The 25,837-nt window shown below is 43.1% G+C and overlaps 2 protein-coding genes across 2 annotated transcripts in view; one reads left to right on the forward strand and one right to left on the reverse strand.

The window, feature by feature from the left end:
• Positions 1-7,840, forward strand: part of pcloa (piccolo presynaptic cytomatrix protein a) — a 48,080-nt gene extending 40,240 nt beyond the window's left edge. The window contains 5 exon segments of the mRNA XM_047022681.1: positions 2,168-2,309; positions 2,549-2,610; positions 3,312-3,446; positions 3,579-3,724; positions 4,001-7,840. Coding sequence (XP_046878637.1) covers positions 2,168-2,309; positions 2,549-2,610; positions 3,312-3,446; positions 3,579-3,724; positions 4,001-4,144 — 629 coding nt within the window. The 3' untranslated portion in view covers positions 4,145-7,840.
• A 338-nt stretch (positions 7,841-8,178) lies between these two features.
• Positions 8,179-10,713, reverse strand: LOC124469408 (GTPase IMAP family member 2-like). Its single transcript, XM_047022680.1, has 3 exons — positions 10,630-10,713; positions 9,730-10,449; positions 8,179-9,551 (listed from the first exon to the last, which is right to left on the reverse strand). Exons 1-3 carry the CDS (start codon positions 10,634-10,636, stop codon positions 8,770-8,772), a joined length of 1,509 nt encoding a protein of 502 aa, XP_046878636.1. The 5' UTR covers positions 10,637-10,713; the 3' UTR covers positions 8,179-8,769.
• Positions 10,714-25,837: the final 15,124 nt, after the last annotated feature.

Below are 25,837 nucleotides of genomic sequence, written 5' to 3' on the forward strand. Positions count from 1 at the left end.
TATCATTAGGTTGGTAGCAGTGATGAGTTTAAGTTAAATAAGAATACTGGTTGTCATTATAAATTGTCAGTTGGACATTTTGTACAATCTGATCCAAATACATCTACATAAAATAACTCTACCTAACCCATCCCTTCCCTTACTTAACCATAAAGCCTTTTAACGGTTTTCAGAGTTCATTTTGGCTATTATTTAATCCCGATTTTTTTACTGTCAGCTTTCTGTGAAAAGCTACTCCACTGAGATTGTTGTGCATGCAGTCCACTGCCCTCTACCCAAGGTTTGATTTTTATTTCCCCTTTAGTTATTTAAAAACTTTATTTTTCTACCCACAATGCACCTCAGTAGACGCTGCACACCCCACCCCTTAGTGACATGTGGGCGGGGCTAACTGCACTAGTCACTGTGGCTGCATGCCATTGACAGTAACGCTGCTTGCCATTGGTGAGGATAATTCGCTTTCTGAGTCTCCATCTCGCCCCCTCCCCCTCCCTCCGCCCTCATCCTGACCTATGAACTGCCCGCCACCCCTGGCCATGACCTTTTGCTCCCTCGGCGTGACCCCACGTTGACCCCGCCCATGCGCCTGCGAATCTCCGCCCACCCCACCCAAGCCCAACGAAACTCCGCCCACCTCTCCCTGAGGCATCACAGGCACAGCGTAGTGGGCGTGGTCACCATTCGGAGACCCCAGTCCGATTCGCTCCCCGCCCTGCCGCCGGCGGCTCCTTCAGCCAATTGGAGCAGAGCAGACGGCCGTCAGCTGACCCTCAGAAAGGCCTTGTCTGAAGAGAGACCGTGGAGGGACGGAGGTGAGAGACCAGCGGCCCCCCTCAGTCATGTGACTGGAGCGGGGGGGAAGGAGAAGGAGGAGGAGGAGAGAGGATGCTACTAACGCACACCTACAGAGAACCAGAGAGGGAGAACTAAAGAATGATAAAGAAAAGAGAGAAGAAATAGAATTAAAAATAGATGAATAGAAGGATAAAAGATAAAGATCATACACACACAGTCACAGCCAGCCAGAGATTCATGCGGAGAGACACATTTCTTAATGGCCGACGACACAGCTTGCTAATATCAGTAAAATGAGAACTGGGGGTGTGACATCATTTCCTGTCTATTGAAGATTCTTCCTCTCCTGATTGAACTCAGTGTTTGACTGTGTTTTATCTGCTTAAAGACTTCATCGACTGGCACTAGCAAGCTTTTTTTCTCCTGTAGTCACAACGTGTCGTTCAGGCCTGAAAGAGATGAGCGTCGGCATGAATTCTGGGTAATATCACATTCACGCATCCCACGTCATTCACAGCCAATCATGTTCTGTATCACTGCCACACCAACGGTACTTGGCCCACGAGACCACAGTCTAGAGTGTGATCCTGATGAGGGTGGTGATGAATGACCTTGTTTCTTTCAGCGTAAACATTTGATAAAAGTGAGAAACATGTTGGGGGGTGGGGGCATAAAATCCTTGAACAGAAATGGAACTGATACTACGTGAGAGATAAGATTAGATGACACACATGAATCCCCAGGCGGGGACGTTTGGGACAGGTCTATATAACGGTCTAACAGTATATGAAGTCCTGTACTCATATCTCTTCCATGAATAGGCTGGTCAGAAACACGCTCAAAAGTTTACGGTCCAACATCAAGCGTACTAACAGTGTTTGTTAGGGTCTATGTGCCTCTTCTTTAGTCTTCTGTGTACATATCTATGTTGCTTGATGTGTGCATCTAGACACTCTATCTCTGTGTTCTTGATGTCCATGCTTCTTCTGTGTGTCGTTAAAGAACGAGGTACTGTCTGTTTCTGAAGCAACGCTGTGTTCAGTTGATGCTGTGTTGGTTCACCTGCTGCTTGGGACTGTACCTGTACAAGCTGTTGTTTTCATTCAGGTTTAAGATGTACGCTCCCTTGTTTATGGCATCCAAGGCACATATTGTAATATCGTAATATATCTACATGTAACACATACGGTATCAACACTCCTCAGAACATGCAGTGCACACTGCACTGTCAGGGCTATCTCTCCCTCTCTCCCTATCTCTCTCTATATCTTTCTCTATACATATATCTCTCTCTATATATTATCTTTGTATATATATAAATATATATATCTCTCCATCTCCCTTTTTTGACCTATGTCAAATCTCCAATCAGCCCGGGCCAGCCACAGGTCTGGGGATGCCCCGGTAACGGCCGCCTCATTGGACAGCGGTCTGAGTGGCAGCGCCTACAGCCTATTAGACGAAGACGGGGAGACCAACGCAGTGGACAGTGCCATCTTCCAGATCCCACGACTGTGAGTCATTTAGAGACTGAAAACCAAGAGACTGGAGCATGTCTGCGGGGTGCTGTGTGTCTCTGTGTGTGTCTGTGTGTGTCTCTTTGTGTGTGTCTGTGTGTGTCTGTGTCTGTGTGTCTCTTTGTGTGTGTGTGTGTGTGCGTCTGTGTGTGTGTGCCTAACGTCTATCAGGGTGAATATCCAGAGCTTGTCGATTGTAATCAGTAAAACAGGTACCATCTTGTTGTTCTGTTCAGTGGAAAGATTCCAAACGGCACAGATGGGATGAAGTCACCACTGGGACACGGCGACTCAGAGGGTACGTTACGCTGTCTCTACGGCGCTTCTGTGTGTGTGTGTGTTTGTGTGTGTGTGTTGAAACGTGTATTTACATGCACGTTTTGGATCTGAATCTGGCATCATGCCTGTTCAGACGTCACTATTCTGTGGTGCGTGTCCACGTCACTGTGCTCGTACCTCATCCACCGGCTATTTCAGCCATGTCCTCTCTAGAGGAATATGTGAGAAGGCTGTGATTGGTGCTGGACGTCTACTGTAAGTCGTAGCAGGTAATGGAGTCCAGGGATGATTCTTTAGCCAGATTTTGTAACCCTTTCCTTCCTTGAATATTATCGTGTTTAGTGTGTAAAGTAAGCTCCATTTCTATATTTATGACACAAATACTTTGAATGTGGAGTGAAGATTTATATATATTTTTGGTATCAAACATTATCCTGATGTGGACCACCAATCCCTCTACAACAGCTGACTGGGCAACTGTGTTGCGTCTGTGTATGGCTGTCAGTAACCTACCTATACATTAAAATACTCCTATAGAACTTTAACAGCATGCTTGCAATGAAATCCAAGGCTTATATGAAATGCAAGGCTTTCAAATCAAATCACATCTTATTCGTTCAACTCTTTTTACAAGCAATGTCACAGAGTGCTTCGCACGTACCTCCAGAACTGCAGCATGAACCATCCTAACGCTGGGCTGTGATGTGTGTCTGTGTTCAGGTAAGACCCAGGTGATGGGGGAGATCAAGATCGCTCTGAAGAAGGAGGTGAAGACTGAGGGGGAGCAGCTGGTGTTGGAGATCCTGCAGTGCAGAAACATCACCTACAAGTTCAAATCTCCAGACCACCTGCCTGGTTAGCGACACACACACACTCACACACTCACACACACACACACACACACACGAAAAGCCACACTTCTGCACACGTGCCTGTTGGTGAGGATGATGTGCACTGCATCTTTTGAAAGACTGTTTGTGTTCTTAGACCTGTATGTGAAGCTGTATGTGGTGAACATCGCTACGCAGAAGAGGATCATCAAGAAGAAGACCAGAGTGTGTCGCCATGACCGCGAGCCCTCCTTCAACGAGACCTTCAGGTTCTGCATGAACCCCACCGGTCACTCTCTACAGGTATGCCTTGTATGGTTGTCTGCCTGTCTGTCTGTCTGTCTGTCTGTCTGTCTGTCTGTCTGTCTGCCTGCCTGTTGGTCTGCCTGCCTGTCTGTCTGTCTAATTAAACCTACCTACTGAAGCTACATAGTGTACAAGTACTTCAGTGTCAATCTTTCGTAGCTATGATTGCACCTACCTTCATGTTGTTGATTTCTTCCTTACGATAGTCATGTGGTTCAGCCCGTGTGTGCTACTGAACCAGGTCTCAAATATGTCCCTCTCCTCTCTGTCCAGCTGTTCTTGGTGTCGAACGGGGGTAAGTTTGTGAAGAAGACCCTGATTGGAGAGGGCTACGTGTGGCTGGATAAGGTTGACCTGCGCAAGAGAGTGGTGAGCTGGCACAAACTGCTGGCCAGCTCAGCCCAGATCCACTCCTAAGAGGGTACACCCCCCTTCACCCCCCCCAACATCTCTGACTCCCTAAAACTGGTGTGGGACAAGACAGAAGGGCTCCGGGGTACCCCGTATTCTCTGATCACTGCTCCGTTTGTTCCAGACCTGCTCACAGGCTGCACCCCTGAGGGGGAGACAAAGACCTGTGGGGTGCAGCGGGGAGGTATGTTGTTCTGACAATGTGGGTCTAGGTGTCAGGGTGACAGGGTTGAGCTGGGAATGGAGAGAGATTATCTTAGTAGAGTACTAAAGTGTTTTTTGTGACTACAGGAAGTTGAGAGGACATGGTTATGTGTTTACAGGAAATGAGCTAGTGTTTACAGGTAGTAGCGTGCGGTCCAGAGCGATGGGTGGCGGAAACAAAGCGAGAACTGAACTAACCAGGTCTTACAAACATACTCACGTTTACACGCATAGGCGTGTAAACACCTACACACGCGCACGCACACACAGGCACATGTTCACTCACGTTCACATGAACACGCTAAAGCCACAGAGAAAGTGAATAAATAGATACAGGGAATGGACACTTGTAGATTCTAATTTATTTATATTTTAACTGTAATTTTTGTTCACAAATTAAATTATAATTATGGGGCTCTGTACCCCTTTACATTTATGTATTGATATCAGAATTTAAATTTATTCTTGAAGAATTTGGAGAATTACATATCTAATATTATCTATTGAGATGCACATCTTATTTTTGTAGTTTGATTTCATCAAAGATGTACGAATGGTCATATTTCTTCTCCTCGGTCAAGTAATGTATTTCAGTCCAGAATTTCTATCCAGAGAGTGCACAGTCTATTTTCTAACACACACTTAATTCATTCCGATTTTAAAGTTGCTCTGAGGTGGCATGATTTTGTTTTGCATTTATAGTCTATATATCATTTATAGTCTATATATCATTTATAGTCTATATATCATTTATAGTCTATATATCAGCCTGTCCTCTTCTTTATGGCTCCTTTCTTAGATGTAAATGTAGATCTATCTAACATAGTATATAACAGATAAGATGTTCTATATCTCTAGTTGGTGTGATGTGATCAGATGGGGAAAGTTTGCATTGTGCACAGCCGTATATCTATACAGCCGTATATCTATCCTGTGAGGTATTTCTGTAGTACCACACTCTGCACAAGCGGAAACATGTTCATCCACTATCTGACGTTCACTTCGTATGTAGTGGAGTACAATGTCATTGTTGGAGAATATACTGTATATACAGTATATATAAACACACACATATATATATATATAATAAATATCTACCTATCACTGACAATCCAATGTGTATGATTGAGATTTAAATGTTTGACTGGTATTACCCTTTAGGATGTGGACCACGAAGCACATCATATTTAATTGCTTTGATCATTCTTGTTTTTCTTCTTATGATTCGTTGTTAATTTATTGCATATTGGCGGTCCTATCCACAATATGTACTGGACGAGAGAAACAGCGTGACGCGTTTTACGTTTTACTTTGCACTTTTCTAATTATTTCTAATATAGAGATAACTTCTGTAGAAGCTACCCTTTGAAGATACTATGAATCACAAGTGACAGTTATTCCTGTACCAGGGACTGCTAAAAAGATTTAAAAACAACTACAAGGGTTTTCTGTATCAAACATTCCAACATTCCCAACATTTATTCAGATACTTGTTTAGCGTATAGTGCTTCCCCAAGTTCAAATACATTTCATCAGGGTACCCCAATCCTTTTTGAGATGGTTGGTATTCATCAATGTGTGTACTGATTATGAACTGTCATGAATCAAGATACATCAGTGACATTTTAATATTTAGCTACCTGCTTTCGTGTCATACAGTCTCTTCTTGTGTAATTTCCTGTCTGTGTCATTTCCTGTGCGGTGGGCGCCGTGTGTATACATGGACATGCGAGACAGGATCTTCGTTTGAGTTTCACAGCTTGTTTGTTAGGGGTCAAAGGGCACGGGGGCTGGTCAGACTGTGACTGTTTGACCTGTGCCAAACTTTGACCAAAATCCACAGATCATGTCCCCGAGTGATTTCTATGCAACATAGAGCTATGTGTTGGAAATGGATCTTGAGATTAGTCAAAATGGCTGTTTAAGTAACAGAGCGTTGGAAGAGGGGAAAATATAACATTTTGTTCATTATTTTTATTTATTTTTTACAATTGTATTTTCACGTCTCAGTGCTAGTTTTATGGCATTAATGTGTTTCTTTTATAATGAGTCATTTCACATGGCTGTGTGCAGATGTATTTATCCAATACATGCTTTTGTTTCATACAGTATGTTGTAAATGTACATAACTAATTGAAACATATTTTGATTTATAAATAATATACAGTTATTGTTTACAGAGTTTAGTTACCTTGACGGTCAGAGGAAGGTTCTAGTAGAGAGGTACACACATGCAGTGTACAAGGGTCAGCTCATATCAATATATCATATCAAGTACAAATATGGACAAACTCTCTTCATGATCTCATTTCAAAAGCACTTACGTTTTCCACAGCTTTTATTTTTCCAGTAAATACATGAGTTACTAAACGACACAACAACCTGTTGATGTGATGTCACAATATTATCAAATCTTTGCACCCTTTTGCTTCCATGAGCGTGTGAGATCCAACTTCATACTAAATCCATGCATGGCAACGTCCTAAGTGCACCTCCCTTTTCTAAAGTATAGTCTCCACACGGATGGAATCTCTCTCTGTTTCTCTTTCTCACACACACACACACGCACACACACACTCACACAACCCCCCACAAGGCGGTGCCGTTTCTTAGTTTGTTACCTTGTATATAAATATCTTCTTTTTTCTATGAGACGGATCCAGATAAACTTTCTCTGATCTGTGATGCATGAGGAGAGCGACACATCTCCTGACCGCAGAGTCGGAGCGCAGGAGATGAGGAGACGCGCTTCTTGTGGATCTATAGGAGCCCCATCTATCCTGACCCTTACACTGAACACAACAGAGAGTAGAAACACACTAAAGTTTTAATCTTACCAACTCAAGTAGTGGCAGGAGAATTTAAATGTGCTCACGTTGGATGTTGCATGTTATGTTGGTGGTCTGTCCATACTATTTTTGTGTCCAGATTCTATTTACAAAGGGAGGCGCAGAGGAAAACAAATGCTTAAAGGGGAAAAATATGAAGAAAAACTAAATTATTTAAAGATGTATGCTAACTGTACAAAGATTATGCTTGTAAAATCGTTCTGGTTTTTCCACTTCTATGTAAACCGAAAATCTACTGTCATGGTTTTGTGATTGTACACAGGAGGTATTGATAAATTATGCAAATTGTGCTGTAAAAATACGGCTGTTGCCCTGAGTCTAAATATTAAATATATGTACAAATGAAGTGTAAGGGTTTGGTTTTTGCAAAACTGTTGGCAATTATGTCCTTTGATGCATTATATACAAACAGATCAACTCATTGAAATGTTCAGGACCTTTTTCTTTTGTATAATTAGTGTGGCTGACTAGGCTACTTACAGAAGCTAGGTAGAGAGACAGAAAAGTAGCCCGTCCAATCATTGATCTGAATGCCGTCCATTACAGTCCTGTGAAAGATTTCAGATTTATAAAATGTTACTGTCAAACCTTTAGACTAGCTATCAGGTTGGGAAGTTAATTTAAGCACATTTTAACAAAAAGTGCTCAACATTACCTACATTTACATTTATTCATTTAGCATACGTTTTTATCCAAAGCGACTTCCAAGACAGAGTTTTACAAAAGTGCATAGGTCAATGATCATTAACAACAAAAACAAAAACATTGTGGGTAGCCAAAACATGAAGCATACTTTATGGGAAGCAAATAAGTGCCAATGGGAAGAAACATAAGAGCATGTAGTTCAACGAGTTACAATTGAACAACACGAACCTAAGAAGTGCAAGAGTGTACCTGGAGGAAAGCAAGCAACAATAATATAATTCACAGCGAGTACATGAAGTTAAATCAGATACAACTAACCAACAAAAAGTCCCTCTATCAGAGTCTTTGTGTTCCTGGAGGAAACTAACATCAGGTCCAGCAAGTCATTCCTAAGTAGGCCTACCTACCCTTTAATTCATTGTCAGAAATATGAAACGAAAAGGCAGGACATGTTGATAAAGATGGAGAAAGCAGGACATAAGTCAGGAGTTGGCATGAATGTATTGTGGTAGAGCTGGACAAGGCTGGAGATATCTGTTGGAATTTCTGGATAAAGAAATATACGGACAATCTAGATTGTGCTGGATATAATTAAACCACAAGATGGCAGTAATGAAACATGATGGATGTCAGCTGCCGTAAAAACCCAGGGAAGAAGATGAAGCTAGCCAAACTCCCGGAGCTGGGCAAGTCAAAACTTCAAAACGAAAGCAGGCACAGGTCAGGGTGATATATCTCAGGTCAGGGTGATATATCTCACATGTATCAGGGTGATATATCTCACATGTAGCTAGCTATGTTTTAAAAGTGAAAAGTTGTGCTAGCATATGTGTCAATGTTGATTGACAAAAATCCAGGTAAGCATTAGCATGGGCGCTACTCTGCTATAATGTACTAATAAAGAATAAGCTTCAGCAACCCCTTATCTTGGCCTTACAGAAGTTTACAACTAGGTGTCCTAGTTACATTTCGCACCCTATCCCTGGCTTGTTGCCTGATCTCAGACATACTTTGTGTCTTCCCTGCCTTTTCCAACTCATTCATAATTTTCTCCACCTCTACGTCTATGGCTATAGCTATAGTCTCCAGAGTTTTATTGGTGTAATGTTTACCTTCCTTCCCTTCAACCATCACATCTATGGTTTCCATGAGCTGTGAAATGTGTAAACTGTTGTTTTTGTAGCCTTCACCTGACTTCCAATATTTATTGTCAATGACATGAACTCTGTTTCCACAACTTTCCACAAAGCTCTTGAAGACATTGGTTTTGCTCTTTGTGTCACTCTTGTCCAGATCTAAAAACTGCTGAATGGTCATCTGGTCATCAAGATTGTCACCATGAGTAAAAAGGACAACTGTGTGATTCAGTGCATCTTTACCAAACCAGTCTTGAATTTTCTTCACAGTGTCCATGGACTCTGGTGTAAATCTATCCACTTTAAACACCACCAGAAAGACATGAGGTCCTGGTGCACACTCTGTTAGATATTCATAACGAAGATCTTTCTCAGATCTGTTTGGGTCAAAGATCCCAGGGGTATCAATAATTGTGACATTTCTCCCACAGACTATGCCGTTGGCTCTGTTAACCTCTCCAGTTACAGCCACTGGGGAGCATTTAGAGGCAAAGCAGTTGTTGTTCAGAAGAGTGTTTCCAACGCTGCTCTTTCCAGACCCCGTTTTGCCAAGAAGAACAATCCTCAGTTCTTCAGATGCTTAAAGGAGAAATACAGATCTGTTGTAATTCTTTCACAATTCTAGAATACAGTAGAATATAAACCGGATAATACAGAGTAGTCCAATTGTAAGTCTTTAAGTTCATTGTATTTGCATGATGGTTGACTAAAAGATTATTTTCACAATTTGATTATTAAATTACATTTGTTCACTTACCGATCATCTTTCCCTCTCCTGCCTCTTCCAGCTCTTTCTTAATGTTCTCCACCTCAGCTTCTGTCGCTTCAGCTATAGTCTCCAGAGTTTTATTGGTGTAATGTTTACCTTCCTTCCCTTCAACCATCACATCTATGGTTTCCATGAGCTGTGAAATGTGTAAACTGTTGTTTTTGTAGCCTTCACCTGACTTCCAATATTTATTGTCAATGACATGAACTCTGTTTCCACAACTTTCCACAAAGCTCTTGAAGACATTGGTTTTGCTCTTTGTGTCACTCTTGTCCAGATCTAAAAACTGCTGAATGGTCATCTGGTCATCAAGATTGTCACCATGAGTAAAAAGGACAACTGTGTGATTCAGTGCATCTTTACCAAACCAGTCTTGAATTTTCTTCACAGTGTCCATGGACTCTGGTGTTAATCTTTCCACTTGAAACACCACCAGAAAGACATGAGGTCCTGGTGCACACTCTGTTAGACATGACACTATTTCAGAACGAAGATCTTTCTCAGGTCTGTTTGGATCAAAGATCCCAGGGGTATCAATAATTGTCACATTTCTCCCACAGACTATGCCGTTGGCTCTGTTAACCTCTCCAGTTACAGCCACTGGGGAACATTTAGAGACAAAGCAGTTGTTGTTCAGAAGGGTGTTTCCAACGCTGCTCTTTCCAGACCCCGTTTTGCCAAGAAGAACAATCATCAGTTCTTCAGATGCTTAAGGGAGACATACAGATCTGTTGTAATTATTTTACAATTCTAGAATACAGTAGAATATAAACAGGAGAATCCAGAGTAGTTCAGTTGTAAGTCTTTAAGCTAATTGTATTTGAATGATGGTTGATTAAACTCAATCTATTCTACAATTTGACAAATAAATACAATTTATTCACTTACCACTCATCTTCTGTGTTGTCTTTAAACTGTGTTCACAGCCTTCTGGATATGTGATGTAAATCTAAGTCTTAAAGACACTGTTTCCTGTTCAGGAGGTGTTTGTCATATTTACAGAGGGGAGGACATAATCTCTCAAGTAACTAACCAATCAAGAACTGTTGCTAGGTTAAAGTACTTCAGAAAGGGGTTGATACCTTCCTAAAATGAGTTTTTGTTGGGTGGGATATTAAAACATAGATACAATGGGATGGGTGGGATACCAAACATGGATACAATTTTAAAACATTATAGATTTCACACATTAAGCATACAAACCTTTAAAATTTAAGAGAAACGATGGAGCATAGACTTGAGTTCTAGTTTATTCTTGAATGTTGCTGTCACACAACACATAACTGCCCTTCCCATTACTTAGTGTTCTGGTTAATCAACGCATTTGTCTTGCTGTGAACCAAGATGGTAAGTTCTGCTATGTGGTTTCGTTTTGGTGTGTCAATCTTTCAAGTCAACGAGTCCTGTCACTTCCTCTTCACACAGCATACCGAAAGCTCTGTACAACAGAGACACCAAGGTGAAAAAGGAACTGTTGTCTTCCCATTGATCTGAAGCAGTTACTGCTGCTTCATAGTACCATGTACAATAAGTACATGTGGACACGTTTGACACAGGAGTGCCCAATTTCTTTGTTTCAACGAAACTGATATTGAGGTGACAAAATGCTAGATAAGGTTATATTAACAAAATGCCCCAGCCGAAAGCATGCTTCTCACTAATTTCCCCTCAAATTCTAACCTTTCTAGTTTTTTGTTTATTTGTGCTGTCATAAACAAACATTAAATAAACAGCTGATTGTGACTAATCAAAAAGTCCATAGTGTAAACCACACTGGCTGTGAATAGGAATATGAAGTACCTCAAGATTACCACAAGGGGGAAGTCCAGGACATCAATTCACTGCAAAGATACAGTGTCTACATATTTTACGGGTCTTTCTAAATAATCTTTAAACCATCTGAACTTTAGATTGGAAAAACAAATCACAACCACATCGTTTTTAAATCAATGAGCCAGGACCTCCTGGTAACTAATAATGACAGTTGGAAAGAGGGAATATTTTTCCGGAAACATATAAAACAAATAAATGATAAATCCATATTTAACATGTTGGCAGTAATCAATAAATCAATTAAATGAATCAATAAAAAAAATGTTTTTCATAGGTTCGCAATAAAAAATTATGATAATCCCCTTCTTACTGTTATTTTTAGTGACACACACAAACCCAAGAAGAGACACACACAAGAAGAGACTGTATGATGATCCTGTGAGACCCTGACATGCTCTCATCAGTGATATCCTGTGGCAGCGCTATTGGCGTTTTCACTGTGTGTATGTGGGTGGGTGTGTGTGTGTGGGTGGGTGTGTGTGTGGGTGGGTGTGTGTGTGTGTTAGAACATGCTGGTGTGGCCCAGACGAAGTGTGTCCCATTAGCTCTGTCTGTTTTAGTACAGTGTGTTAATTTAGCTGGTGTGCGTTTGTCCCTCGTCAGAGCAGACATCTTGTTTAGCGCCGTCAGACACTCTCATAAATCAGGCCTCTGCTCCTCCTCCTCCGCGCCGCCCCCCTGAGTGGCCCTAACGTTGTAACGCTCGCTGATTTGTGAGCTGTGACACGCGTGGAAGGCATGCATGCTAACTGGGCTGAGGTTGGCTAAAGGACGCAGCAGAACTCCAGGGCAGTGGGACCAAGTCTTCACAGTCTGCGCTTGCAACACTTCAGATGCACACATGGATGCTCCGTGATTGTACCGTACATACACACTCCTGCTTGTTCCCAGGCACTTCCTTACTGATGTCACGGATGTGTGATTATCCAGCTCTGTTATTCATGGTTGAAAAGGGTCGTGACCCATATGATGGTGTTCACGCCCATGCACACGCTCTTCACGATCTCTGCTCTAAGAGCAGGGTCGCTCCCTGAGGGAAACACACTAATGCATTACTGACATTTACCGCACGTACACACAGACACACTCAAACACACAGCCGATAGATCCGCAGATAAATTAGCTAATCGAGCAGAGCCTGAATGTGAGTTATGCCTACAGAATTATTTGCTGTTTGATCTCTTTGATTTGTTTGACCTAATTTACAGAGTCCTACAGTATATTCACAGAATCCTCCAGTATGCTAAGTGCTGGTGTAAGGGGTTAGTGTCACTAGGAGGCAACAGCTTCCTACACAACCATGAAGAGAAATCCTACACTGATTTAGTTTCTTAACATTTACATTTAGTCATTTAGCAGACACTCTTATCCAGAGCGACTTACAGTAGGTACAGGGACATTCCCCCCGAGGCAAGTAGGGTGAAGTGCCTTGCCCAAGGACACAACGTCATTTGGTGTGACCGGGAATCGAACTAGCGACCTTTAGATTACCAGCCCGATTCCCTGACCGCTCAGCCACCTGACTCCCTAAGCTACTCCTTCTCCTAATATTATTTTCTTGTTACAGGCATGTGTGTGTGTGTGTACCTATGTGTACCTGTGTGTGTGTACAGTGTACCTGTGTGTGTGTTGGGATGCTTATGATACATGGGCTCTCTCTGCACCTGCATGGGGGCAGTCGGCCCCCTGCTGGTCTCCAGACCTGCAACTGGAGTCAGGAGCCACCTGGCCCAGCCTCACCTGAGAGCCCAGAGGACGCTCACCTCCCTCAGCCTCACCTGAGAGCCCAGAGGATGCTCACCTCCCTCAGCCTCACCTGAGAGCCCAGAGGACGCTCACCTCCCTCACTTGAGAGCCCAGAGGACGCTCACCTCCCTCAGCCTCACCTGAGAGCCCAGAGGACGCTCACCTCCCTCAGCCTCACCTGAGAGCCCAGAGGACGCTCACCTCCCTCAGCCTCACCTGAGAGCCCAGAGGACGCTCACCTCCCTCAGCCTCACCTGAGAGCCCAGAGGACGCTCACCTCCCTCACTTGAGAGCCCAGAGGACGCTCACCTCCCTCACTTGAGAGCCCAGAGGACGCTCACCTCCCTCAGCCTCACCTGAGAGCCCACAGGACGCTCACCTCACTCAGGAAGACATTCACTATTTCCTCTTTGTACGCTTCTTCATTAAGCGTTTTTTACATCAAGGTCCCGCAGTATTGTGGTGTGTAGTGCGCCTGTCCGTATGTATTTTGCAAGCAGGTGCTCGTTTCAACAAAACCACTAAATTAACGTTAAGCAGGGTAGTTTAAAAGTGAGACCGCTTTACTTTTAAAATGGGTAGTGTTGCTATGGTTGTAAGGCCAGACCCCAAGCCTCCGCTCAGCTGATGCATCTGGAAGGATAAACTGAGGGCTATTCTCAGAGAACAAGTTCAGCTGAAACGAAACCAGGTTATGAAAGGGTCACATTCGAGACAGGCGCAGTCTGTTGCTCTATGTCTTTCCATGACCACCCATGCGTCCGGAGGGCAACGAACGACCATTACATAATGGGCTGAATCAGACTCTAGCTGTTGTCTCAGCCCGGCATAACCCTCATCTCTTCACTGCTGTGGAGGTTTTCAGATGCTTTCGTTAAAACCTGCAGAGCTGACAGGATCCTACAGTTCATCAGGGTAAACAGTTTTACCTCTGCAGAGATGGACAGGAATGTTTCTAAATAGTTGTAAGCCTAAAGTTCAGTCAGACCTCTCCCTCAGTCTATCAGGCCATCTTGACAAACACATGTGCTTTTCCGTGGGTGAAAACAATAGCTTGTTGCGTGAACCAAATTCACCTTTCAGCAAATACTCTGCAAATAGCCAGGTGAAACTTGTGGCCATTATTCAAAAGAAATGGTCGCGTTGAAGCATAGCAAGTCTGGAGGACAAGCAAAGGGCATTTGCTTGATGCTGTATTGTGTGTGAATCCGTTTGAAAAAGCTGCCTGCTTTGATCAGCGCACACCTGTCCTTCCCAGAGTACACGCTTTCATCCTCTGTTGTCTTCTCTCACCCTCCTTTCCTCCCTCCAGCATCCTCTTTCCTCCCTCCAGCATCCTTTCTTGTAGGTTCGCTATCTCTCTCTCCGCCAACTCTTTGTGTCACTTATTCTCTCTTTCATTCTTGGTTCTCTCTCCCTTTGTAAACTTTCTGGCGTTCGATTGGTATCCCTTAAACCCATTCAGACCAACATATCTCTCTCTCTCTATTTTCTCTCTCTCTCTCCTGCTCTCTCTATTTTCTCTCTCTCTCTTTTCCCTTTCTCTCTCCTGCTCTCTCTCATTCTCTCAGATCTTCTTCTTCTAAAGATATATTTGTTCCCCTCTATGCTTTTAAAGAGAAGCCATGCATCAACAGGGCATGGTAATACACTGCCATTGAGCTTTTGAACGTTTATTTGATCTAACAGAAGGAGATGCAATGAGACCAACACAATCTGCAACGTCTTTCAACCTGTAAAGTTCAATCCGGGGGCACCAATGGAACAGAAGCCCAAGGAGTAGGAAAAAACGTTAATGTTGTTGTTTTATTCCACTTCTGGAACATGAACATAAGCCATAAGACTCCAGGTAATAAATGTTGGCGCTTGCATCCCAGTGCAGGAACGTTTTACAATCTTACTGGCTTTAACCTTTGTTCTTTTACAAATACAGGGATCGTGAATTCAAGAACAATATGCAGAATACAGACTGATGGTAAGGAGGGTGTTGTTTTTGTCACAGTATTTGTGGATACAGTACCATGGTTACCGTGGTAATAGCACACATACAAATAAAGGTCTGTCGATATCAAAACGACTTAAAGCCACGCCTCTCTCGCTTACTGGCTCCTATCTGTTCTCCTCTCTGTCTCCATCTCTCTCTCCCTCTATCTATCCCTCTTTCTGTCTCCCTCTCTCTTCTCTCTTTCTTCCCCCCCTCTCTCTCCCTCTTTCTCTCTGTCTGCCTCTCTCTCCCTCTATCCTTTTTTTGTCTCTCCCTCTCGCTTTCTCTCCATGCTCCTGATAACTGGAATAATAGAGCGATCAAACACTGTAACCAAATTACTGGCCAGATAAAGAGACTGATTCCATCCGGACTCTTCCTTAGCAGTCTAAACCTTCTCCTGTCCGGCTCCTAATCAGGCTCAACCTCTGCATCTAGAAAGATCTCTCGGATACCAAGACAGGGGTCATGACACACCCATGTATAATGACACCTGCGCCTCAACAATGTGCGGTAGTTTATATCAGCTGAACAATCGTGAGATTTCCTAAAAGGCCATGGATTGTCTGGTGAGAAACCAGCCGTGAGTCATGAGGGCATTAGGAAGCTTCTGACGGACAGGGAGGCGTTTGATTGGTGGATATAGGCAGTAATGGCTTCTTCCGGGTGAATCTGATTGGATGAGAGCATAGAAAAAAATATGGAGTCAACTCATTGGCCTGTTTTGTGTGTCACAATTTCACTCTGATCTGACAAGGAACAACTGCTTGGAGTGGATGCAGAACGTTGTTAAGACCGCCACAGTCCTGAGACTCTGACGTGCTAGTCAGTGACGAACCACGAGAAACGATCCAAGGATGCTCTTGAAAAACATTTCGCTGCGTCTAACATTTAACATGACCTGCCCCTGTCACAGCCCCCGAAGGCACAGTAATATCCCTGATCCTAGACTGTCCTGGCCTTCAGAAATAATACAAGTCAGACAGTGAGGAGATAGCCCCTCCCTGTTCCATTCTAAATACCACAGACATCACACACAGTAGCCATCAGTTACCCTTAAGAAACTGACAAAGCGATCAGGGGTGTGGTCCAGGGGAGGAGGGTGTGAAGATGGGTGGGGTGTTCTGGACCATTTCAAATGGAATGAAGGGCGGGGGGGTTCTGAATATGTTTATCTTTACATGTTTACATTTTTATTCCCGCATTCCATTCATACGTTTGAATCAACTTCTAATTTTCCATGTGCTTTGACCTAATACCCCAGGTTTTATTTTTTCAGATCAGAGTTTGAACGGGTCAACTTGCCTTTTGTAAGACTAAGTCACCTTTGACCTCAAAGACACAAAAACCTTATCTTCCCTCAGATCATCTATACAACCTTTACCTGTCTCACCTCCTCATCCGACTGTACCTGTCTCACCTCCTCATCCGATGTCAGGTAACGTCACACCTGCTGTTATGAAGCAGTGTGACGATAACACCAGGATCCCAACAGTGCTCCAGACACACAAGAGGATTGTGGGTAGTTTTCTGATTAAACACCACAAATTATTCAGAACACCTGAGAAATGCACTCACCCAGGATGAATAAATAAATGATCATTTGAAATCCAGAAGGAGATAAAAAAAAGGACATGTGTGGATGTCTAACATAAAAGCAGCTATGATGACACTACAGTGGGGAAATTGTACAGTCAAATCCTATTTATTTTTACAAGATAACAAGGGAATTTAAACAGAGAGCACTGACAATATACTCATATCTCATGGTACATTCATTAATATTTCAAAATAATAATTGAAAATATATTTTTACTGAATTCATGTTGGAGGTTTATTGGTTGCTGTTCTGTAGGCCTACTTGACATATTTTGTGAGTGTGGTACATATGAAAACCTTCCAATGTTCTGTGTTTGCTCTGTTCTGTGTTTGCTCTGTTCTGTGTTTGCTCTGTTCTGTGTTTGCTCTGTTCTGTGTTTGCTCTGTTCTGTGTTTGCTCTGTTCTGTGTTTGCTCTGTTCTGTGTTTGCTCTGTTCTGTGTTTGCTCTGTTCTGTGTTTGCTCTGTTCTGTGTTTGCTCTGTTCTGTGTTTGCTCTGTTCTGTGTTTGCTCTGTTCTGTGTTTGCTCTGTTCTGTGTTTGCTCTGTTCTGTGTTTGCTCTGTTCTGTGTTTGCTCTGTTCTGTGTTTGCTCTGTTCTGTGTTTGCTCTGTTCTGTGTTTGCTCTGTTCTGTGTTTGCTCTGTTCTGTGTTTGCTCTGTTCTGTGTTTGCTCTGTTCTGTGTTTGCTCTGTTCTGTGTTTGCTCTGTTCTGTGTTTGCTCTGTTCTGTGTTTGCTCTGTTCTGTGTTTGCTCTGTTCTGTGTTTGCTCTGTTCTGTGTTTGCTCTGTTCTGTGTTTGCTCTGTTCTGTGTTTGCTCTGTTCTGTGTTTGCTCTGTTCTGTGTTTGCTCTGTTCTGTGTTTGCTCTGTTCTGTGTTTGCTCTGTTCTGTGTTTGCTCTGTTCTGTGTTTGCTCTGTTCTGTGTTTGCTCTGTTCTGTGTTTGCTCTGTTCTGTGTTTGCTCTGTTCTGTGTTTGCTCTGTTCTGTGTTTGCTCTGTTCTGTGTTTGCTCTGTTCTGTGTTTGCTCTGTTCTGTGTTTGCTCTGTTCTGTGTTTGCTCTGTTCTGTGTTTGCTCTGTTCTGTGTTTGCTCTGTTCTGTGTTTGCTCTGTTCTGTGTTTGCTCTGTTCTGTGTTTGGTCTGTTCTGTGTTTGCTCTGTTCTGTGTTTGCTCTGTTCTGTGTTTGGTCTGTTCTGTGTTTGCTCTGTTCTGTGTTTGCTCTGTTCTGTGTTTGCTCTGTTCTGTGTTTGCTCTGTTCTGTGTTTGCTCTGTTCTGTGTTTGCTCTGTTCTGTGTTTGCTCTGTTCTGTGTTTGCTCTGTTCTGTGTGCTACATATGGATTGGTTTTATATTATCTGTGTTCTAAAATTGACTAAATTAAATTCACAATGGCAAACATGACTGAAACAGTACACTGTGTCTTCTGTGGAAAACAAGTTTTAATTTGATCTGAAAAAAGCCTGCAGTGAATTTCCACCCACAATGAATCAAAAGTAATTAAAATAAAATGCTAAGACTTTTTGCCCTGCAAATATATTTTAATGAGTTAATCTAATTCAAGAAATGAAACATTTTAAAGCATAGGCCTACCTTCTTACTGTGGGTTTGTGCAGTTAAGATGATAAATGTGTACTTTCTTAACCCAGAATTATCCCTGTTAGCTGACTTTAATAGTAGGCTGTATTCTTTCATCTCTTATCAACATCCCTAATTAACTAATTTTGAATCTGCTTCGACATATTCCCAATCTCCTGTTTAACGACCCCGTTTATCTATTCCGACTAATCACACATATTCCCAGCGCAATTTATGCATAACAAGGTATTTTTCCCAGGAATCCCACTGGTTTTGTTTAAAAAAAAAAAAACACGCATTTTTTACCGTCACTTTCATCTCTTCAGTAACACAACAGATGGACTAATTTGCACCCTCTCCTCTATAACCACGTGTGGTTAAGAGATGATCGGACACGTTGCTCTCACCCTCACCAAATCATATCCATAACAGTAGAATTATTTTAACCCAAATATTAACTATTCTTTGCCTAAAAATGTGGTAGCACCTTACTGTTGTTGTTTTTCGTTCCGTTTACTCTCGACCTCGGTTGTCTCTCCCTCGCGGCTCTCGAGGCAGGTCTCCGAGGTGCGCTCGCTCGCTCGGCGGGAAAGAAAAAAAAAGCCTCTCATGAGGTTTTGACTAGACTGTGTGGCGTTGCTAGGCGACGGCTGACTGCCAGGGCGAATCCCCGGGTGAGAGTGGTGCGAGCTGGCGCGCGCACAGACGATCCTAATTCACTTAGCAACACTTTCTCCATCTTTCACGATCTCTTCTCGTCCTTTTCTTTGTTCTGTCATCGTTGTCCTTCTATCAGTCCTCTCACTCTTTTCACCATAGTCACATATAAACTGTGCTAAACAGACTACATTGATTGAACACATGCAAGCCTAAATTAGTATATTGAGCTAACTTTAAGTTTAGGAACTAAGAGCAAAGTAAAATCGCAAAAGATAGGCCTAAAGCACGTGTAGTGCCATCTCCCCCAAAAATCTTATAGAGGCCTACTTTTTCTCCAGCAGGTAATATACACGTCCTAGAAGACATATACAAGCTTGTAATATACAAGTCCTAGAAGACAGTCTATATAGATATATAAGTGGATCCTTGAAGTTTTCTGCCCTCACTGAGGTATGGAACATGTAACAGACGTGGCCGCGCCCCTGTCGGCTGACGTTCGCCTGCAGTCAGGATCGCCGGTTGCCTAGGCTATAGCCTACCTGAGTGAATTTAACCGATCGACACAGACTAGCCTACTAATCATGTGAACCATGTCCCTGTGAGGCAGCTAAACTAAACAGAACTAAACGGACATTTACTAATGCCAAATTCAGTAACTTTAATGTAATCTCTTAATCCTGTTAGGAATAGGCCTGGTTTGGCTTCATGGCTAAATCATTATCCATGGAGCATGGAGAATTATCCATGAAAGGCCCAGGTGTTCAGTATAACATATAAACTACAGTTTATATTAACATGTAGCCCAGTCCTGTAACTTTAATGGGTTCTTTCCAAACAAAACACAGAACCAGGAATGTAATTAAAACATCTGTCGTTTAAGGACGTGTGTGTGTCGCTAAACCTGGTCCTGTATTTTTTTTTCTTTCACCTCGTGGCTGTCAGCGTGTGCACAGTGTAAAGTTTAGCTGTGCGCACGCAAAGTGTGTGTGTGTGTCTCACAGCAAGCTTAGCATATCTATTTGCGTTGTATAGGCTACTATTTTCCAGAACCCCCACACCCCTTCCAAATATTATACTCTGCTAACTCTGCACTCACCCTCTCTGAACCCAGGGGGGCAACGCCCCCAGCCCCGTGCACCTTTAATATAGCTGACTGTGAAACCTGATGTTTGCTTAGCGGTAGGGCGCCTGAATGTTTGCACAGTAAATCTATCAGAGATTTGGTATAATGGAAGCAGGCACATTATTCTAACCACCCCACCGCCCTCTTCGGCAAATAGTGAAGATGGCTCTGAAATTTCTAACCATAAGGTTGCATATTAAACAGTGGATGATGTGATATTTATACATATTTACTGTTTGGTTGACTGAGATGGAAAGTAAAGAAGTACAAATACTTTGTTACTGTACTTAAGTAGATTTTTATGGTATCAATATTTTACAGTATTTTATAATACTATTTTTTTTTTTATACAAACATCTGTAGCCTACTTTCTACTTCTTACATTTTCAAGCCAGTCTCATTAGTTTAGTTTAATCTGAAGGAGTGTAATAACAGTGTAATACAGCGTATTACACTGTTATTACACTGTTGTGACACTGTGATTATGTTGCTATTACACTGTTACACTGTTGTTATGTTTTGTATTACACTCATGTTGTTAATTAGGTTACTTTTTTAACAAGTTTTGTGCAGTCCAGTTCATGTTTTTTAATGACATGTCAATTACAAATGAATAGGCTTGTAGTAGGCTATGTCAATCATAACAAACAAAACTAAAGTAATCTTCTGTTTCTTACAACTAATTAGATTTTGGGCCACGTTAGTGCAACGCGCTTCTCACCGTTAAATCGAAAGTTGAAGCCTTCAGAGCTGTTGTTCCCGGGTGGTGACCGCGCGTTGCCCAGCTCCGCGAGGAGAGGAGTGCCTTGTATGGCAACGCGTGATGATGATCGTTCTCAAACGGGGTGGGGAGAGGGTGAGGGGCTTGGAAACCGATCCGCTCTAGGCTCGCACACATGCACCGACACTCTCTGCTCTGCCGGCGAGCGGAGAGGATAAAGAGGAACGACAAACCTCCCGTTCTCCTCCGACGCACGCGCATCTTTTAGAATCACAGCTGGAGATCTGACACGCTGCCTGAGACTGTACCAGACAGACTCACTGGAGGGAGTAGAACCCGTCCTGATTTGTTTTCAAACTCCGATGGCTGTATAAGGGGTCCGTCAAACACGCAAGGGAAAACGCAGAAACCGTTCCAGTGGATTGGGGGACGCTTCACGCATCGTTGGATCTGGGCTTAGTTTGTGTTCTCGGGAAATACGCACAAATATGGATACTTACAGCCTATCAACCGCATTTATAATAGCATTGACAACGTTGTCCTGTGTATCAACTTTGGAGTTCCCAACAGAACGTGTGTAAGTACAGTAGGCGACACGCTTTAACTTCCTATGGTTATGTCCTTTTCTAGAGATTACAGTGGCATCAGTATTATACTATCACTTTCTGTAAAACAATGAGGATAATAGTACAGTATAGGCTTATTGTCAACTGTGACAAAGAGTGTGATATATGTCTATTTGCAATGTATGAATTAGGTTTGTAATGCCGTAGCTGAGTTTGGGTCTGAATTGTAAGCTCACGGTTTAGTGGCAAACTGGAAAATCGATTACTCATGGGCTAATCCAATTTTCATTACGTAAATCCGACGAAATTGTATCCAAATCAATGAATAGAGAGGACGGTGCTTCCAGCATCCTACAGTGTGATGGTAACTTCCATCCACCGTCCGGCCAATAGTAACTTGGACTCAAGAACAATTTAGTGTCAAAAAATAAAACGTATAGGCTATCTTCTGATTTAAAATATCAGTTTGACGCGTTATAAATGTTGCCTAACTCAACACAACTGAACCAAAACACGGTTGATTATTTTGATTCATCATTTCAATCTTTTTTTTTAACAGTTGTCTTTCTTCCACAGCTTCGTTAACAGGTTGTCAGCCGGTTCAGAAACTAGTAGCTTAATGAATCAGGCCCCTATCTACACACTTAGTAATAATCAAAATAGAAACCACCCGGTTACCGTGGTGAAATACTTGTCCAATCTTGCTCGAGCATTTCATTTAACCATTTAAATAACAATACTTGAACTTTAGACCCTACACCTTTACATTTATTTCAGTTAAATATTAGGCTTATCTTTTTTTCCCCAAATATTCAACAGGTTTCCGAGGTTAGGCTGTAGCTACAGTATGCTACAGTTTAGTAAATGGGCTTGGTGATGGTGGTGGGAGGGTGGGGTAGATTTGGAATTCATACTGTCATATGTCTCCACCACAGAGAGGCCAGTATGGCACTCAGCCTAATAGCCCACAGTATGATGTCAGACTGCTAGAGCAGCCACCCACTCATTGAAATAGATTTTATGGAGAGCAAATAGATTGATTACCCCACCCACCCCATCTCCCATGAACTGTTCAGACATGCAAGTGTGAAGGCAAAGATACATATCATTTGAAATATGGAAGAAGAGAGTTTCAAAGCAGGTCAGCTGACAGTATTCAACATTTCAACAGGGAATTACTACTGAACCTTTTGAGCTTGCTAAATTTGAGTTCTAGCAATGCTAATGTTACAGCATTAGGTTGTGCAGTATAAAATTATAATCAGCCCTAGAATGTGTATTGGGTGTGTTCATAACTGTGTGTGCGGTTGTGTGAATAAAAAGATGACCCCTGCTTCAGTTCGTCGATATTACGTCAGTGGTATGCCCGGGTCTTTCTCACTGTCTTTGTGGAAGCGGTTGCTGTTGGGAGATCTCGCTACAGTAATAGCTAGAATAATAAGGTGTAGAAGTAACACATTAGAAACAAGCGAGAAGTAATAATGTGCTCCTTATTTAAAGTACAGTGACAGTGATTTTGAGTGACAGCCTGGACTCTTCAAGGGGAATGTCACGAAAAGAGACCAAACAATGTTTTTTGGTGACTCACAGCATGAGCGAGAACATCTACTGTATGCATGTGTGCGTGTGTGTGTGCGCACATGTGTGTTGTGTGTGTGTTGTGTGTGTGTGTTGTGTGTGTGTAACATGATCCCTGGGTTGAGTATAGCTGGGGGGGTTTTCTGTTCTTTGGGAGAGGGACAGGTGGACACTGTTGTCCATTATTAGCTCATCAGTGGTCGGTCCCTTCCCTTCTTGTTTTCTTTGCACATCTAGCTGTCTTCTCTCTTCTTCTCTCTCCTCCTCTCCTCTTCTCATCTCTTCCTCTCCTCCCTTCCTCTCCTCCCCTCCTCTCCTCCTCTCCTCCTCTCTCTCTCTCTCTCCTCCTCTCCTCCTCTCCTCTCCTCCTCTCCTCTCCTCCTCTCCTCCTCTCCTCTCCTCCTCTCCTCCTCTCTCTCTCTCCTCCTGTCCTCCTCTCCTCTCTTCTCCTCTCCTCCTCTCCCGTCTCTGTATGATACTTCTTTTTCTCTTTCCCCGCCTTCTCTCTCACCTCCTTTCCTCCCCCTCTCCTTCTTCTCTCTGTCAGCATGCATGACTGCATCTTTGTGATTCGGCTTTAACCTCTGATGTCAGTGTTTCCCTGCTTCAGATGTGCTCTTCTGTAAACTGTGTTGCCCCTCTTTCTGTCTCTTTTCTGTCTCCTCTTCCTTTTCTCTCACTCCTGCTTTCTCTTCTTTTCTTTCTTTTAACCATCCCTTTCCCTCTCTCTCTCTCTCTCTCCCTCTCTCTCTCTCTCTCTCTCTCTCTCTCTCTCTCTCTCTCTCTCTCTCTCTCTCTCTCTCTCTCTCTCTCTCTTTCTCGTTCTCCCTCTCTCACTCTATCTCTCTCTCCCTCTCTCTCCCTCTCTCACTCTCTCTCTCTCTCTCTCTCTCTCTCTCTCCTCTCTCTCTCTCTCTCTCTCTCTCTCTCTCTCTCTCTCTCTCTGTCTCTCTCGCTCTCGCTCTCCCTCTCTCCCTCTCTCTCTCTCCCTCTCTCACTCTATCTCTCTCTCTCTCCCTCTCTCTCTCCCTGTCTCACTCTATCTCTCTCTCTTCCTCCTCTTCCTTCTTTCTGTGGTTTGAACTTGTCTCCCGGCATGCTCCTGTGCTCCCAGGCAGATGATGAACATCATCAAATCTGAAAGTCTGATGTCACAGATTGTGCCCCAGAGAACCCGGCGCCATGCAGCCAGCGCACAGGGGAAGAGGGGGTGGGGAGATGGGGTGGGGGAGAGAGGGGGTGGGGAGATGGGGTGGGGGAGAGAGAGGCACAGCTTATCTGGTTTCACCGTCTGCCTAGCGAACACACAGTCCACCTGGCCTGGCTGACCCATGCTTTGAAGAGGCTGGGGTGGTATAGCACATGTTTACGTTGTTAGACCTTAACAAAGGACCAATATCATCCCCTCTCCCCCCCTCCCCTCTCCCCTTCACTTTGTGTTTCGTTTCTATGGCTTCCACCCCCTATGCTGTATTTCCACCACTATACTGTAATTAGATTTCATGCTCAACCAGTTAAGTAGATATGCCTGTTTCATTCCTTGTACTGTCTCCGCTAATCAGGAACCATAATGTCAGACTCTCTCTGTCTCAGAAGGCTAAAGAGGTTGTTAGCATTTGCGAAGAAGGACAATGTCGCCAATTTAGCATTGGTTGTCTTTGGGGGAGGATAGCTCTCATGAACATCTGGGTACTAGGTTGTCACACTGCTAAGGGTCAGGGTTGTGGGTTCGATCCCCACATGGGACACGCATATGTTGGCACATGTGCGACCTGCTAGGTTCAGACGTAGCTGACTTGGGTCTCCCTGACTCTCTGACGCCTGCTGACCGGAGGGATTTAACAGGTGTATTTCAGGAGGAACGCTTTTGTGCCAGTCAAGTGGCCGGGGGGGTCAAATCACACACACACACACGCACACAAACACACACACTTAAGACAAGATCTAGGCCCATTGCTCATACTATTCACTGCTCCTTAGCCCTTTTATCTATTCATCTTTTTCTCCCACTCAGTGTGTTTCTCTCTCCCCGATTCACTTCAAGTCCTCTCTTTCCTTCTCATCCCTCTCTCCTCTCAAACCCCCTCCCTACCTCCCTCCCTGTTCATCTCTCTCAACATGTGCTCTAAATTTAGATATTTTTTGTCGTAGGAAGGGGGGTCAGGGGTCTGGTCTTAGACCCGAGTTAGGGTTTGTGACCGGGGTCGGGGACGTAGTCTAAGATATCATCATAGCATCTTAAATTGTCCTGTCCCCTTCCCGTAAATCTCTCCTTTGCTCCTCCACTGATGGTCTGTAGAGCCATAGTTTATGGGTGGTGTCCGATGTTACTTTAGTGTCTGGTTTAATTGGCTGCTGCTGCTACTACTTCTAATACTACATGCAATACTACTTCTAATACTAGTACATGCAATACTACTTCTAATACTACTACATGCAATACTACTTCTAATACTAAATGCGATACTTCTACTAATACTACATATAATACTTATACTACAACTCCTTGTATTTGGACCTCTGCTTGATTCCGCGCTTTAGGCTAAGAATGTCATCTTTTTCATTTCTTGTTTTCACAATTTAACAGGGAGCAGGGCACCCCTGTAAATGAAACTTCCTAACAAATCGGATTATATGACAATCTGTCCAACAATAAGTTAAACATGAACAATACAAAGAAAGACATGTGTACCTGAGTGTGCATGTACAGGCACATG

The sequence above is a fragment of the Hypomesus transpacificus genome, chromosome 7, assembly GCF_021917145.1.
Source record: "Hypomesus transpacificus isolate Combined female chromosome 7, fHypTra1, whole genome shotgun sequence".
NCBI classification, from domain to species: Eukaryota; Metazoa; Chordata; class Actinopteri; order Osmeriformes; family Osmeridae; genus Hypomesus; species Hypomesus transpacificus.